Source organism: Sceloporus occidentalis, unplaced genomic scaffold (assembly GCF_023333645.1).
Source record: "Sceloporus occidentalis isolate IW3139 unplaced genomic scaffold, rSceOcc1.0.p SCAF_1, whole genome shotgun sequence".
NCBI lineage: Eukaryota > Metazoa > Chordata > Lepidosauria > Squamata > Phrynosomatidae > Sceloporus > Sceloporus occidentalis.
The window spans coordinates 196,477,369-196,490,251 of NW_028316981.1; the positions used below are offsets into that span (position 1 = coordinate 196,477,369).

A 12,883-nucleotide genomic window follows, 5' to 3' on the forward strand; every position below is an offset into this window, starting at 1 on the left:
TTTGACAAAACAGTTCTGTTTTCAGATGGGTTGTAACCCGCCTCGAGCCGTGAGGAGAGGCGGGCAAGAAATAAAATCATCATCATCTTCTTGCCATCCAGGGATCTCCAAGATCCCTGGGAGTGTGGTGGAAACTCCTTCCTTGGAGGTCTTTAAACAGGGGCTGGATGGCCATCTGTCACTGAGGATGCTTTGATTGAGAGTTCCTGCATGGCAGGATGGGGTTGGACTGGATCAGGGCCCTTGCGGTCCGTTCCAACTCTATGATGCTATGATCCCCTGCTCTCCACTGCTATGCTTAGGTCCTGCAAATTCAAGCCTGTGGCCCCCCTGACTGTCAGGAAGGAGCTGGTGCTGCTGTTGTGGGCCTCCAAGGCGCTTCCAACTTCATGGCCATTCAAATGTTACAAGGAAGGCGTGTTTTATGTAATGCTCCCGCTCCTGAAGACTGAAGCAAGAGCTCCTGAGCCCCCCACATGAAGAAAGCTAGCATACAAGGGCTCCTTCAGGCCTTTCTACGGCTTCCGAAAGAGAGGCCTGGTGGTGGCAATAGGCCATGAGTGCCCTTGACACCACGTTAACTGCCATTGCTCTGTGCTACAGAGTCCTGGGATTTATAGTGCTGTGAGGCACCAGGGAAGGCTAAAGACCTTGCAAAAAACAACCCTACAAGCCCCAGGATTCCATAGGACGGAACCACAGCACTTAAAGCGTGGTCAAACTGTATTTTTGTACACTGTACATGCACCCACAGCGCATCCAGACTGGAGAAATAACCCGGTTTTGCACCGCTTTAACTTGTTGTCTGGCGCAAGGCTATAGAATTCTGGGAGTTAGAGTTTGTTGTGGGCTCTGTACCCCACCACAAACTCCAGCTCCCAGAATTCCATAGCGCTACCAAACCGGGTTATTTCTCCAATCTGGATGCAGCCTAGGGCTGCTGAACCTATCGTTCCTTCAGACTTGTGGACTTCAATTCCCACCAGCCTTTGCCTGAGGCCTGGCCGCGGAGGCTCCTGGGAGTCGTAGTCTCCAGCAGGGCCTGAACGAGTGGCGACCTGAGCGTTCTCTTGTTCTTCCCTTGTGGAAAGGGGCCGTTTTGAGAGCCGCTTCATCCTGAGGCGGCTACCAAGGTGGTAACTAGGGCCACCTCTGCTCCGAGGGCAATGCTGCGAGTGAATTGGACCCCGCTGGAGTGGACATACTCGCTGGTAAGAGCCAAAGTGGCCCAGTGCTGGACTGCCACTCTAAGGAGCAGGGTTCGAATCCTGCCCTTGGGCCATAAGTCACTCTCTCAGCCTCAGAGGATGGCACAATGGCAAACCTCCTCTGAACATATCTTGCCAAGAAAAGACCGCCATAAGGTCGCCTTAGGGACGCCAGAAGTAGGAAACAAAACAACAGCAACGGCTAGTTTGGCACCACTTTAACCACGCTATGGAATCCTGGGAATTGTACTTGTGCAAGTTGTTGAGCTTTTTCTGTCAGGGAGCTCTGGGGCCCGCAGCAAACTACAAATCCCAGGATTCCATAGCATGGAGGCAGGGCAATTAAACGGCACTGGTTCTTCAGTGTGGCAGCAGCAGTCTGAACTTTGCGATATTAAAACCTGCCCAGGACACACACACATCCCTTTCATGGTCAGCCTTAGACTTATTTGGAGTCATAGGCTGCATCTACAATGCAGAAATAATTCAGTTTGGTACCTAATTTATCTGCCCCAGCTCAATCCTATGAGATCCTGGGATTTGTAGTTTTGTGAGATACATTCAGCCCTTCTGTGAGAGAGTTCTGGTGCCACAACAAAGTACAAACCCCAGGATTCCCTAGCATAGAGCCATGGCAGTTGAACTGGATTATTCCTGCAGTGCAGATGCATCCTTGTGACACTTTGTTTATGTTCCTTCATGACACCTGTGGACCTATGGCCACCCCATGCATTTCATAGGGTTTTCTTAGGCAAGGAATACTCAGAGGTGGTTTTGCCAGTTCCTTCCTCTGAATCATAGTCTATAGTACCTGATGTTTCCCATCCAATTATCAACCAGGGCTGACCCTGCTTGGCTTGCAAGATCAGAGGGGATCTGACGCTTTGAGAATATTTTAATATCTGGATATGGTGGTTTTGGCTTGTTTGTGTTTGTCTTTGAGCTTGAATGCTAATGGTTAGTGTCCCTCAGGAAGCATTTCAGGTTCCAGTCTTAGCCTGTCCTGAGAGTTTAAGATGCGAGTCATCTGAGAAATATTTTAGGAACCATCATAGAGAATAATAATGAACAAATGATTTATTACGGCACACGGCCAGGAATAATAATAATAATAATATTAATGTTTAATTTATATCCCACCTAAAAGCCTATCCATGGTGGAAAAGGTATGGGGCAAACAGCTAGTAGTACAGCCCTTTCTTCAGGTTTGGCCATTTGAAGACACCTGCCTCTCAGACTTTGAGGTATATATTTTATGGGGCTACCTCTGGAGCTGCATTTGCCCAGCAGAGCCTACAGTACCATTATATCCTAATTCCGTAGTGTAGGAACCAGTGCAGATTAGAACACGCATACCCCAATTAACAAAGCCTCTGCCAAAGAAGCTTCTTTTCACAAAGTCTTTTTAGGGAAGCCCAGCCAAGCATCTCCTTTCCTTGACTAGCTGGAAGTTTTTTGTTTTAATTTCTTGCAACACTGGCATTAGGAGAGTGAAGGACTGGAGAAAGACATTCAAGGTTGAGTTGTAGCTTTGCGTCTGCAATAAGCAATCCATTAAAGCTTGACCTGGGAAAGGATGAGATTCTACCTTGTATACTGTAGCTGTTGCATGTGCTTACATACCCTGGCATGTAAGCACAAGAAACGTGGAGACTGTTGAAAGAAAACCAAAATGTCCCAAGATGCATTTTGGAATAAGCTTTCCAAATGGTCTCTAGAAGATGCAGTGTTTTTGTTTACTTATACCAGGGCTCACCTGACACTTGTTTTAATTTCATGGGTACATAATGTGTTTTGAATAAAAAGTCTGCTTGAACATGCTGAACTGCATCTCTTTTTTGCGGTGTAGGAACATACTCCTATTTTGTCCATGCTATTTCTACCTCTGGTGCCAACATTTCTGTTTTAAGTAAAGGCCAGGAACACATCTACTTTCTTAAATGAGATATACCTGTAGTTGCAGTAGCTACTGCCCAGAGGTGTTTGGGAGAAACCATTTTATCCTGCTTGGAGATCTGTGTCAAATACAAGCGTATCTGAAATGTCATGTTATTGATTGGATGAAGACAAATTGAAATTTAATCTAAAGAAGACAGAGATGCTCCTGTCAGTCAAAAGGTAGATCAGGAAATAGGGATTCAGCCTGTGCTGGATAGGGTTACACTTCCTCTGAAGATATAGGTCTACAGCTTGGGTGTGCTCCTGGATTCAACAGGAAGCTAAGGTTTCAGAGGTGGCTACGAGTGCATTTGCACAGGAAAAGCTTGTGTGCCAGCTGCACGTGTTCTTTCTAGTTACATACTGGTTGGATTACTGTAATACACTTCACATGGGACTGCCTTTCAACAGTGTTAGGAAGCTTCAATTGGTCCAAACAGCTGCATCCAGATTGGTAACGGGGTCTCGCTATTGGAAACTCCCTTGTTACAACAGCTTCACTGGTTACTGGTCCATTTCTGGGCACAATTCAAAGTGCTGGTTTTGACCTACAAAGCCCTATATGGTTCAGGTTATTTGAAGGACCGTATTCTCCCTTACAAATCAGCCCATCCTGAGATCTGCTGGGGAGGCTTTCCCTCTGCCCCACCACCTTCACAGGTTCCATATATTGAGAACACAGGCGCGGGCCTTCTCAGTGGTTGCCCCTCAGGCTCTCAAACTCCCTTCTCAGAGGAGTTAAACTGGCACCTTCCCTGCTTTCTTTTTGTTGGCAAGAGAAGACTTTTCAGTTGATTGATCAATATCTGACACATCCCACCAAATAATGTGCTGGAAATTGTTGGGCTGGTGTGTGCGTGTTTTAATGTTTTAATCCAGTGGTGGCGAACCTATGGCATGTGTGCCAGAGGTGGCACTCAGAGGCCTCTCTGTGGGCATGCCGTCACCCCAGCATAGAGTTTGTCAGAGTTTGTTACTGGAAAGTCAGAGGGACATGGCACTTTGTGATAAATAAGTGGGTTTTAGGTCTCTAAAAGGTTCGTCATCACTGTTTTAATCTTTTATCTCATTCTGACTTTTATATCTTGTGCATTTGTAATGTTTTTTAATTTGTTGCAAGCCACTCTGAGTCCTGAGCTGGGAAAAAGGTGGGATACAAATAAATATAACAACAACAACAACAGTAACAATGATGATGGTGATGTTTTACTATCTTCCTTTAACAGATACTTCTTACCATTGTGTTGCTTTCGTGGGGATACGTTATTTATGCAACACGGATAGCAGCCAAATGGCAGCTGAGGGAGGACTACCCAATGCAATCGCAGAATCTATGAGTCAAACCATGGCAGAGGCCTTCTACAGCCATCTACAAATGTCAGGGCATTTAGGATGGTTTCAGCCACAGTCTATAAAATCTGAATTCAAGGGTTGAAAAAGATTTACAAAACTGTGATAACAGCGCCAAGACCTCATGGCAAGAACCCAACATAAAATGAACACCGCTCTTGGAACGACCATCTTCTTTGAAGGAAACTTCAGTGGACTTAACCCCATTTGCTCTAACTGTTATACTGATAATTTAGAGATAAGATGACAAAAGCTGGCATCCTAAAAGAGCTATTCCTGAGAAAACTCCACCAGTCTTGCACATCTAGAATAAACGAGAGTCATATATGCAGAGGTCACCTGTTAATTCTGTGTTTAAACATTACACAATGTTATTTTACTGTTAAAGTAAGAAATTCTAAGTCAACAACTATGCAACTATAACTTTAGCTGAATTTGTTGCAAGAAAACTGCACACACATAAAGGATTTAATGGTACGGAAATAAAGAATATTTTGATACCTGAGTCAGGATTTGCAGTATGGTATTAACTAATGTTTACACGGTCCAATCTGTAATCCAGGCAGAAATTGACACTGAGCAGTGACAAAGTGAAGGTCTGAAATACAAGTCTGGTTAATTTTAAACTTTGTCTTCTCTTATAAAGCTTCTATTAACTTTTTACTGAACTTTCTAACATTAAGGTGTAAATTAAATTCCCTTTTACATCTATATGTGGATGTTGCACACACACCCAACCTAATATATCAATAAAATATTTTTTTATTTAGCATCCATATTTTCATTTCCATATTTGTGTATATTCATATTTTAACATTTGATAAGCAAATAACATTATTCAAATTACAACAGTTTGAGTTAAGTAAATTTAATATTTAACTCAACATGTGTAAATTTTACACATAAAGAAAGGTGAGGAGGAGGAGGAAGAGAGATCATGGCCTCCAAGCCTCAGGTCCCCCTTGAGCAACTCTTGCGCCCTCCCCAGGAATCCTGCCCCATCATTTGAGAACATCTGAATTAAGTAAGATGTACAGTTGCCCCTCCAAGCCCGTGGACTTGAAATCCATGGACTTGAAAATCCGCAGAGGGGCGATCACCATTAAACTTAATGGGGCGCATGCCCATGGCACACACCCTGCACACAAGTGCCCCATTCAAGCCTATGAGGCTTGAATACATGCGAGATTTGGAACTTGCAGTGGGGGGGGGGGGGTCTGGAACGGATTCCCCGTGAGTTCCACGAAACGGCTGTAATTTAAGCTTCTTTCCTTCTTTGGTTCTGTTCAGCTCTTTCCAAGTAAATATGGCTTATTACCTCCTGTTTGGACACTGGAACTTGGTGCTGCCTTAACAAAACCTCATTCATTTAGTGGGTCTATTCTGACTTTACACAACAAACTCATTTATTTGGCAATTGTCCATTGTTTTGTAGTGTATACTCCTCTACTGTTCTGAGTAAAAGAAAAGGGCAACACTATAACAAATTTAGTTCAAAAATAAAAAGTCAGAATAGTAATCCTGAAGCCACTTTAATTGTTACATAAGATTCTGAGTTATGTAATGTATTTCAGTAGGAAGCAAGACAAATGCCTGCAGGTTTCTGAGGTCTTGAGCCTTTTAATGATGGCTGCTTGGTATTTCTAGTGGAGGAACAACTTCATTCGTCTCCAGAATAGTGTCACCCTAAGAAATTAAAGAAATCCCATCATCAAAATAAAGTTAAGACACCAAACACAAAAGTTCTTACACAACAAAAAGCAGCATTTTTCTATTATTGGTACACAGTACATTTTGGAGGCATTTTCCTATGTATAAGAAATTCTTAGCATATAGCACATTTGTGAAGTCCATTTTCCTACAGAACATTCATTTTATATTATTATGAATATTTAATTCTCTCATATAAGAACTGATACCAAGCTCTGCACATGTAAATAGAATTCAAAATTCTCCTTGGAAAGTTGTTCTCAGATTGCATACCTATACATCTATGTAGGTAAGAAATCTGATTTAGTAGGTACTATTTTGCCTTATGTAGAGAGGTGGATTATATAAAGTCAATTTAAATCACATCTAACATTCATTATTTAATTCAGCAAACTCTGATTTAAACCCTCAATTTAAATGGTTTCCCCAATATATTTTCGCAGTTCTTTCATTTTTCTACATAATAAACTGACACAAGGAAAAAATGAAATCAACTCACTGGGAATATCTTGGGCTTTGAAGAAACAACTCCATACGGCTGTTTCTGTAAATGAAAATATTAAAACATGAGATTCTGGGGGTGGTACGATTCTCCCATCTCAATATTGTTTCATTTGTGGCTTGTGAAGAAGAATCAAGTCCTTCACAGGTGAAAATACACTTCTCTTCCATGAATAGGGAGAAAGTACTACCTATATTTGGCAATATGATTCTTGAGCCTGTATCAGCTGGTGATTCAAGAGCAATAGCATACATGAACAACAACAACAACAACAGAAATCCTAAAGACAAAGTAACCATTCCTAAATACAATCTATCCCCAACACTAACTTCTCTGTATATAGCAGTGGACTCTGTGGTCATATATTTATGGGATACAAGTCTGATCAGCTTTGACATTCCCAGAAATGGGGGTTGTGGGGAGAATGGTGGTGTACAACACTTTTGGACCAGACAATAGGTTCTTATCAACAAGAGATTACAATTAAATATGTGTGGATTATCATTTACAGCATTGCTAGCCAAAACAGAGACCAACTGGGAAAATTTCTTAAGCATTCACTGGAAAATCACAGACCATAGGGTTTTCCTTTTCCAAATGGCATATATAGTTGGATCTTCGTATCCATGGAGGATCTGTTCTGGACCCCCCCCCCCCCCCGCCCATGGATATGAAAAAATGCAGGACCTCAAGTCCCATTGTCCTTAATGACGAGTACAGCTGTAGGCACATACCACTATTTGGGACAATAGGGCTTGCCCTCCACAGATGCTCAAATCTGTGGATGGCAAGCCCTAGCATGGCAAGGTCCCACTGTATTCCATTTTAAGTGGCTTGAGTAAAATAGGAGTCCGACTCATGCTATTCCTGCACAATCCTATGTTTGGTCCCCCCCCCCCCCCCGCACAGCAATGTATGTATAAATGCTATGTTTTATACATGGTAGACATGTTACATTTGTTAACCAGGGCATGAAAAGAGGGACCCATGACATCTAAAACAGGCCACTAGTCACATTCATATAGCAATTCACAGTGCTTTCTTTTGGTTTGTCCCCTTCCATGACCAGATCCAAAACATAAGATGTATTCCTAGTTCTTACCTAGCAGATATTCCTCTCACTGTCTTATATCAGGGGTACCAATGAAAATGAGCTGCATTTTGTACAAAAAATAATCTAGAAGTCATGCCAAAGAGTAAGAGCCACCTGACGCTTTTTCACGATTGGCATCTCACCAGAAAAGAAGAAATCATCCAAGACATTTGTAGGGACTGACCTTGGAACTACCTAAAGGGGAACACACTCACTAGGCTGAAAACAGTGCTTCCTTGTCTTCATAACAACAACATAATCATCATCATATTTATTTCTTATCCACCTCTCTCCATGGACTGAGGTGGGCAACAACAACAATTAACAAACAAACATCAGTTTGAAAGGACGAGTAAGATGTGCACTTATTAAAACGATCCATGTCTAAAATTTGTCATTTAAAATTCAGAATTTAAAAATCATCTGGATAAGATTGCTGGGATATCACTGTCTCCTATCATATTATGAGTGCAAAGTGTGGCAGGACTTTCTACCTTGAAAAAACACATCTAATAAGAATTAGACGTCACCACAAAGTACTCTGCTTCATCCGAAAAGTTTCTGCAATACTTACCAAAACCGGGTACCTTTCAAAGTGGGGCTGAGAAATTAAAACTCTTCCACCAAGCCACTGCAGCACTGAGCCACAAAGCCAACCTCCCACACTTAAAAAACTGCCTCCCACCCCGTTTTCCTACAGGGCCATTTAAAATCTTCAGTAAGAGGCAGACAGAAAGTGTACAGCGGAAACACAAAGATTAATGTATCTTGTATTTGTGTACACAACATCAACAGGCCCTAGAATAAGATTACAAAAAATGCTGCAAAGCATACATACTTACCAATAGGTGATATTTCACGTAGTAGTGAGTAACCCAAAAAGGAATAAGTAACCGAACAAAAACAAATACTCCAGCGTTGTAGCTTTTGAATACCTAAAAAGAAATTATTTCTCTTGTTAGTTCTGTAACTCATACTCTCTTTTACCTATGGCACAACATTATGGTTTTAATTAAGATCGGTGTTTTAGATTTCAGAATTTGGACTGCTGTGGACTTCCAGAGATGCTCTCGCTCCACACTCCCATTGCCACTGCTCTGGCCTTTGAGTAGCCGCATCCCCTGGACTTTATATACCCTCCCACTGCCATTTCCTTTTCCTTATGTGTCCTGTCTTTCTAGACTTATACATGAATATATACATTAAATACAGGATCCTTTACTTCTCAGGCTCATGATCTCTTTTTGCCAGATGAAGACAGCTTCCTTGGGTCGCTGTTGTTTTTAAAGGCTTCTGCCTTATAGCAGATTCAGACGTTACAGGGAAGGTGTTTTATGTAATGCTCTCAGCTCCTGAAGACCAAAAAAGACAGAGCTTCTGAGGCTCTGCATAAAGAAAGCTGGGATTCAAGGGATCCCCGCAGGCCCTTGGCATCTTGTTTCCAAAAGAAAGGTCTGGTGCCAACGTGCCATAGATATCCATCACTGTGAGGGATCACTCATACCAAATTGCTCACATTGAGCACATCTACACTGTAGAAATAATGCATCTGAGGAAGGAGGCTACAAAGCTCATGCTTCTTTCAGTTAGTCTCAAAGGTGCTGCAAGATCTCTTTGCATACTGATTTTTCAGACTAATGCAGCTATGTCTTTGAACTGTAGAAATAACGCCGTGTGATACCACTTCAACGGCCACAGCTCCATCCTACATTGTAGTGTTGTGAGGCACCAGCACCCTTTGACAGAGGAGGCAAAAGACCTTTTTGTTGTTGTTGTGTACCTTCAAATCATTTCTGACTTATGGCAACCCTAAGGCTTGTGTGTGTGTGTTTTTAGCAAGTTTCTTCAGAGGGGTTTACCTCTCCCATTACCATCCTCTGACTTTGAGAGTGTCTGACTTGATCTAGCCACACCATGCTGCCTCTGTTTTGCAGAGGCTTTGCAAAACTACACGTCCCAGGATGCCGTAGGATTAGATTGATTGGGCTGCAAAAGCAGAATAGCCAGATGCCATAACTTCAAGGCACTGCAAGATGTAGGATGTTCAAGAAAAATGCAGGGCATCACAAAACAAAACAAAAGCTTTTCTTGGCAAGTTTCTTCTGAGGGGTTTGCCATGGCCCTCCTCTGAGGCTGAGAGGCCTTCACCAAGGATTTTTAAAATGGGTGATGTATATCTATATCTATAGTTGTGTCTCTGTGTTGTGTAGCTTCAAGTCGCTTCAGGTGACCCTAAGGTTTCCTTGGCAAGAGTTGTTCAGAGGTTTGCCGTTGCCTTCCCCTGAGATTTTACCTACTGAAATTTAGCAGGAATGAAGTAAAATATTATATCTACCTATGCATACACATAGATACATGTGTGTGTGTGTGTGCGCATAAATTGTGTGTCTATGTGTGTAAACATACAGAATGTATAACACATATATACCGTTGCTGTTGTGTGTCTCCATACTGGCATCCCTAGAGCGAACCTGTCACAGGGATTTCTTAGCAAGGCTTCCTCAGAGGGGGCTAGCCATGGCCCTCCTCTGAGGCTGAGAGAGTGTGACCTGATGCCCAGGGTCCCCCCAAAGGTCTCCTATGCCCCCCCTCTCTCTCCCTCTGCCTTCCCGACCTGTTTCCTCCATAGCCCTCCTGGGGCGAGGAAGCGCTCCCAGAAGCCCTCCACCAGCCCGGGCTTCTTCGGGGGCAGGACGGGCTCCCGCGGGCTCAGCTCCTGGTCCCGGAGCCAGCGCCGCCGCAGCTCCCGCAGCTGCTCCAGACGGAGCTTCTCGTCCGCAGTGTAGCCCATCATCGCCCGCGGAGGGCCCCCGCTGCGCTCCAGGCCCGCCATTTTGCGACTCCCCCTTTCCTTCCTTCCCCCGCAAGCGACCTTGCAGGGGAGCCTTCGCGGGCCGGAAGTGACGTCACCTCCGCGCCACAGCAACCGAGGCCCATAGATCAGTGGTTCCTCAAAACTGTGCCCTTGAAGAGATTTTGGACTTCATCTCCCAGAAGCCTCAGCCATCTGGGCCAATAGCCTGGGATTCTGGGAGCTGGAGTCCAACATCCGTTAAAGAGCACAGTTTGGGGACCACATAGACACACGTAAAGTATAGAAAACACGTCCAGGGGTGATATCCACAAACCCACAAAACAGGGACACCTTTATGGCAGTGGTCCCCACACTGTGCCCTTTAAGAGATTTTGGACTACATCACCCAGAAACCTCAGTCATCTGGGCCAGTATTCTGGGATTCTGGGATCTGAAGTCCAAAATCTCTTATTAAAGGGCACAGTTTGGAGACCACTGCCATAGACATACGAAAAGTCTAGAAAACACATCCAGGGGGACCCATGCAGTAACATCCACAAATGCACAAAACTAGGACACCTTTATGGCAATGGTCCCCAAACTATGCCCTTGAAGAGATTCTGGACTTCAGCTCCCAGAAGCCTCAGCCATGTTGGCCAATAATCTGGGATTCTGGGAGCTGCAGTCCAAAATCCCTTCAAGGGCTCAGTTTGGGGAACTAGAACTACTGCTTCATGGTGAAAAAGTTTCTTCAGAGGAGGTTTGCCATTGCCAATCTCCTGAGGCTGAGAGCCTGTGACTTGCCCAAAGTCACCCAGGAGTAACTTCTCAATCCCACAAAACAGGGAGAGCTTTTTTGGACCAGCCAAAAGGCACAAAATGCACCCTGCAAGCTTTTGGAGTCCCAGGAAGGAAAAGATGTTAAAAATTATACAGGAGAAAGAAAGAATATGGACATGTTTTTAGGAGTATTCCTGTTGGCCATAGAGCAAATACAGTAACATCCCAAATCCATAAAACAGGGATACTTTTATGGGGCCAACCAAATTGCACACACTATATCTTGCAAGCTTTCAAAGCTCCACTGGTATCTTTATCAGGCAAAGATATTAAAAATCAAAGAGGAGTGGGGGGAAGAAGATATGTTAGTCCCAACCCTGCATTTTGTCAAGATGTAACTATTTTCAGTTCAGGTGGTATTGGACTGGAGAGACCTTCATGCAGGCTGGCCACTCTTCTGTCTTGTCTTGCTATTAGCAAGTGGCCAGCCTGCATGAACGCCCCTCCAATATCTCTCTCTCTCTCTCTATCTATCTATCTTGGAATGCCCACATGGCATCCAGAAGTGCAAGCATATATTTTTCCTTTGATCCAATTCTTGCTTTTAGTACACAGAACTTGGAGTCCCTTGTTACAAGGGCATGCATGTGCAGTTAGGAAGGCTTAATAGCTGGCTGAGGCATTGTAAGATTGGAGAGGTGGGATTCTTCACAAGGATATCTTGTTGCAAGATGCAAGAAAGAGTAAACTTTGTTTACAAGATGTTTGTTTGTTTGTTTGTTTGTTTGCAGAAACCAATGGATACATAACACACAAACTCAGGCAATGTGTAAATCTAAATCTTGTATCTGGAGGCTGCAACGCATTCTGTCCTGGCTGTTCTCACATTTACTTTGCTATTTCATTGGGTTTTTAATCAGTAGTTTGGGGGTATTTCAAATGCCTGTGAGCCATATTAAGGCGAAAAGGAGAGTGAAGACATACTTGATCAATAAAAATAAATCTAGTGACTGTAATATATGATTAACTCTTGGAGAAGAGCTGGAACAGTGAAAGAGGAAAGTCAAAATTCATTTCTCACTCTCTGCCTGGGGGATAGAGACAAGAACAACATTAAATGGCATTAAATGCATGATTGGTTAAACATGTCTAACTCTTCTCGCCTCCTAAATTGCAGCCAAGGCCAGAGAGATTAATTCACCTTTGCTGTGGTCCTAGTGAAAGCACCCACCCCCAATACTGCTCCAAGCCAATTTCAGTTCACAAAACTCACACCCAATTTCTTCATGTAGAGACAATTCCACTGTATTACCGTGTTTCTCCAAAAATAAGACACTGTCTTATATTTATTTTTCCTCAAGAAGACACACTATGGCTTATTTTCAGGGTGTGGGGAGGTTATATTTTTTGTATTTGATACGTTTCATTATTATTATGTCTTATTTTTATGGTACAACAATCTACATTTATTCAAATATAGTTAAGTCGTCGTCTTCTGAAACATCGTC

At 43.2% G+C, this 12,883-nt stretch overlaps 2 protein-coding genes across 2 annotated transcripts; one reads left to right on the top strand and one right to left on the bottom strand.

Moving 5' to 3' along the window:
• The first annotated feature begins 951 nt into the window (after positions 1-951).
• On the top strand, positions 952-5,228 carry LOC149323180 (transition zone microprotein 1-like). Its single transcript, XM_089488224.1, has 2 exons — positions 952-1,211; positions 4,373-5,228. The coding sequence occupies exons 1-2, from the start codon at positions 1,167-1,169 to the stop codon at positions 4,481-4,483; spliced, it is 156 nt and encodes a 51-aa protein (XP_089344350.1). The 5' UTR covers positions 952-1,166; the 3' UTR covers positions 4,484-5,228.
• A 784-nt stretch (positions 5,229-6,012) lies between these two features.
• On the bottom strand, positions 6,013-10,705 carry LOC149323181 (NADH dehydrogenase [ubiquinone] 1 beta subcomplex subunit 6-like). Its single transcript, XM_089488234.1, has 4 exons — positions 10,416-10,705; positions 8,644-8,736; positions 6,706-6,750; positions 6,013-6,182 (listed from the first exon to the last, which is right to left on the bottom strand). The coding sequence occupies exons 1-4, from the start codon at positions 10,632-10,634 to the stop codon at positions 6,117-6,119; spliced, it is 423 nt and encodes a 140-aa protein (XP_089344360.1). The 5' UTR covers positions 10,635-10,705; the 3' UTR covers positions 6,013-6,116.
• Between the last annotated feature and the right edge of the window lie 2,178 nt (positions 10,706-12,883).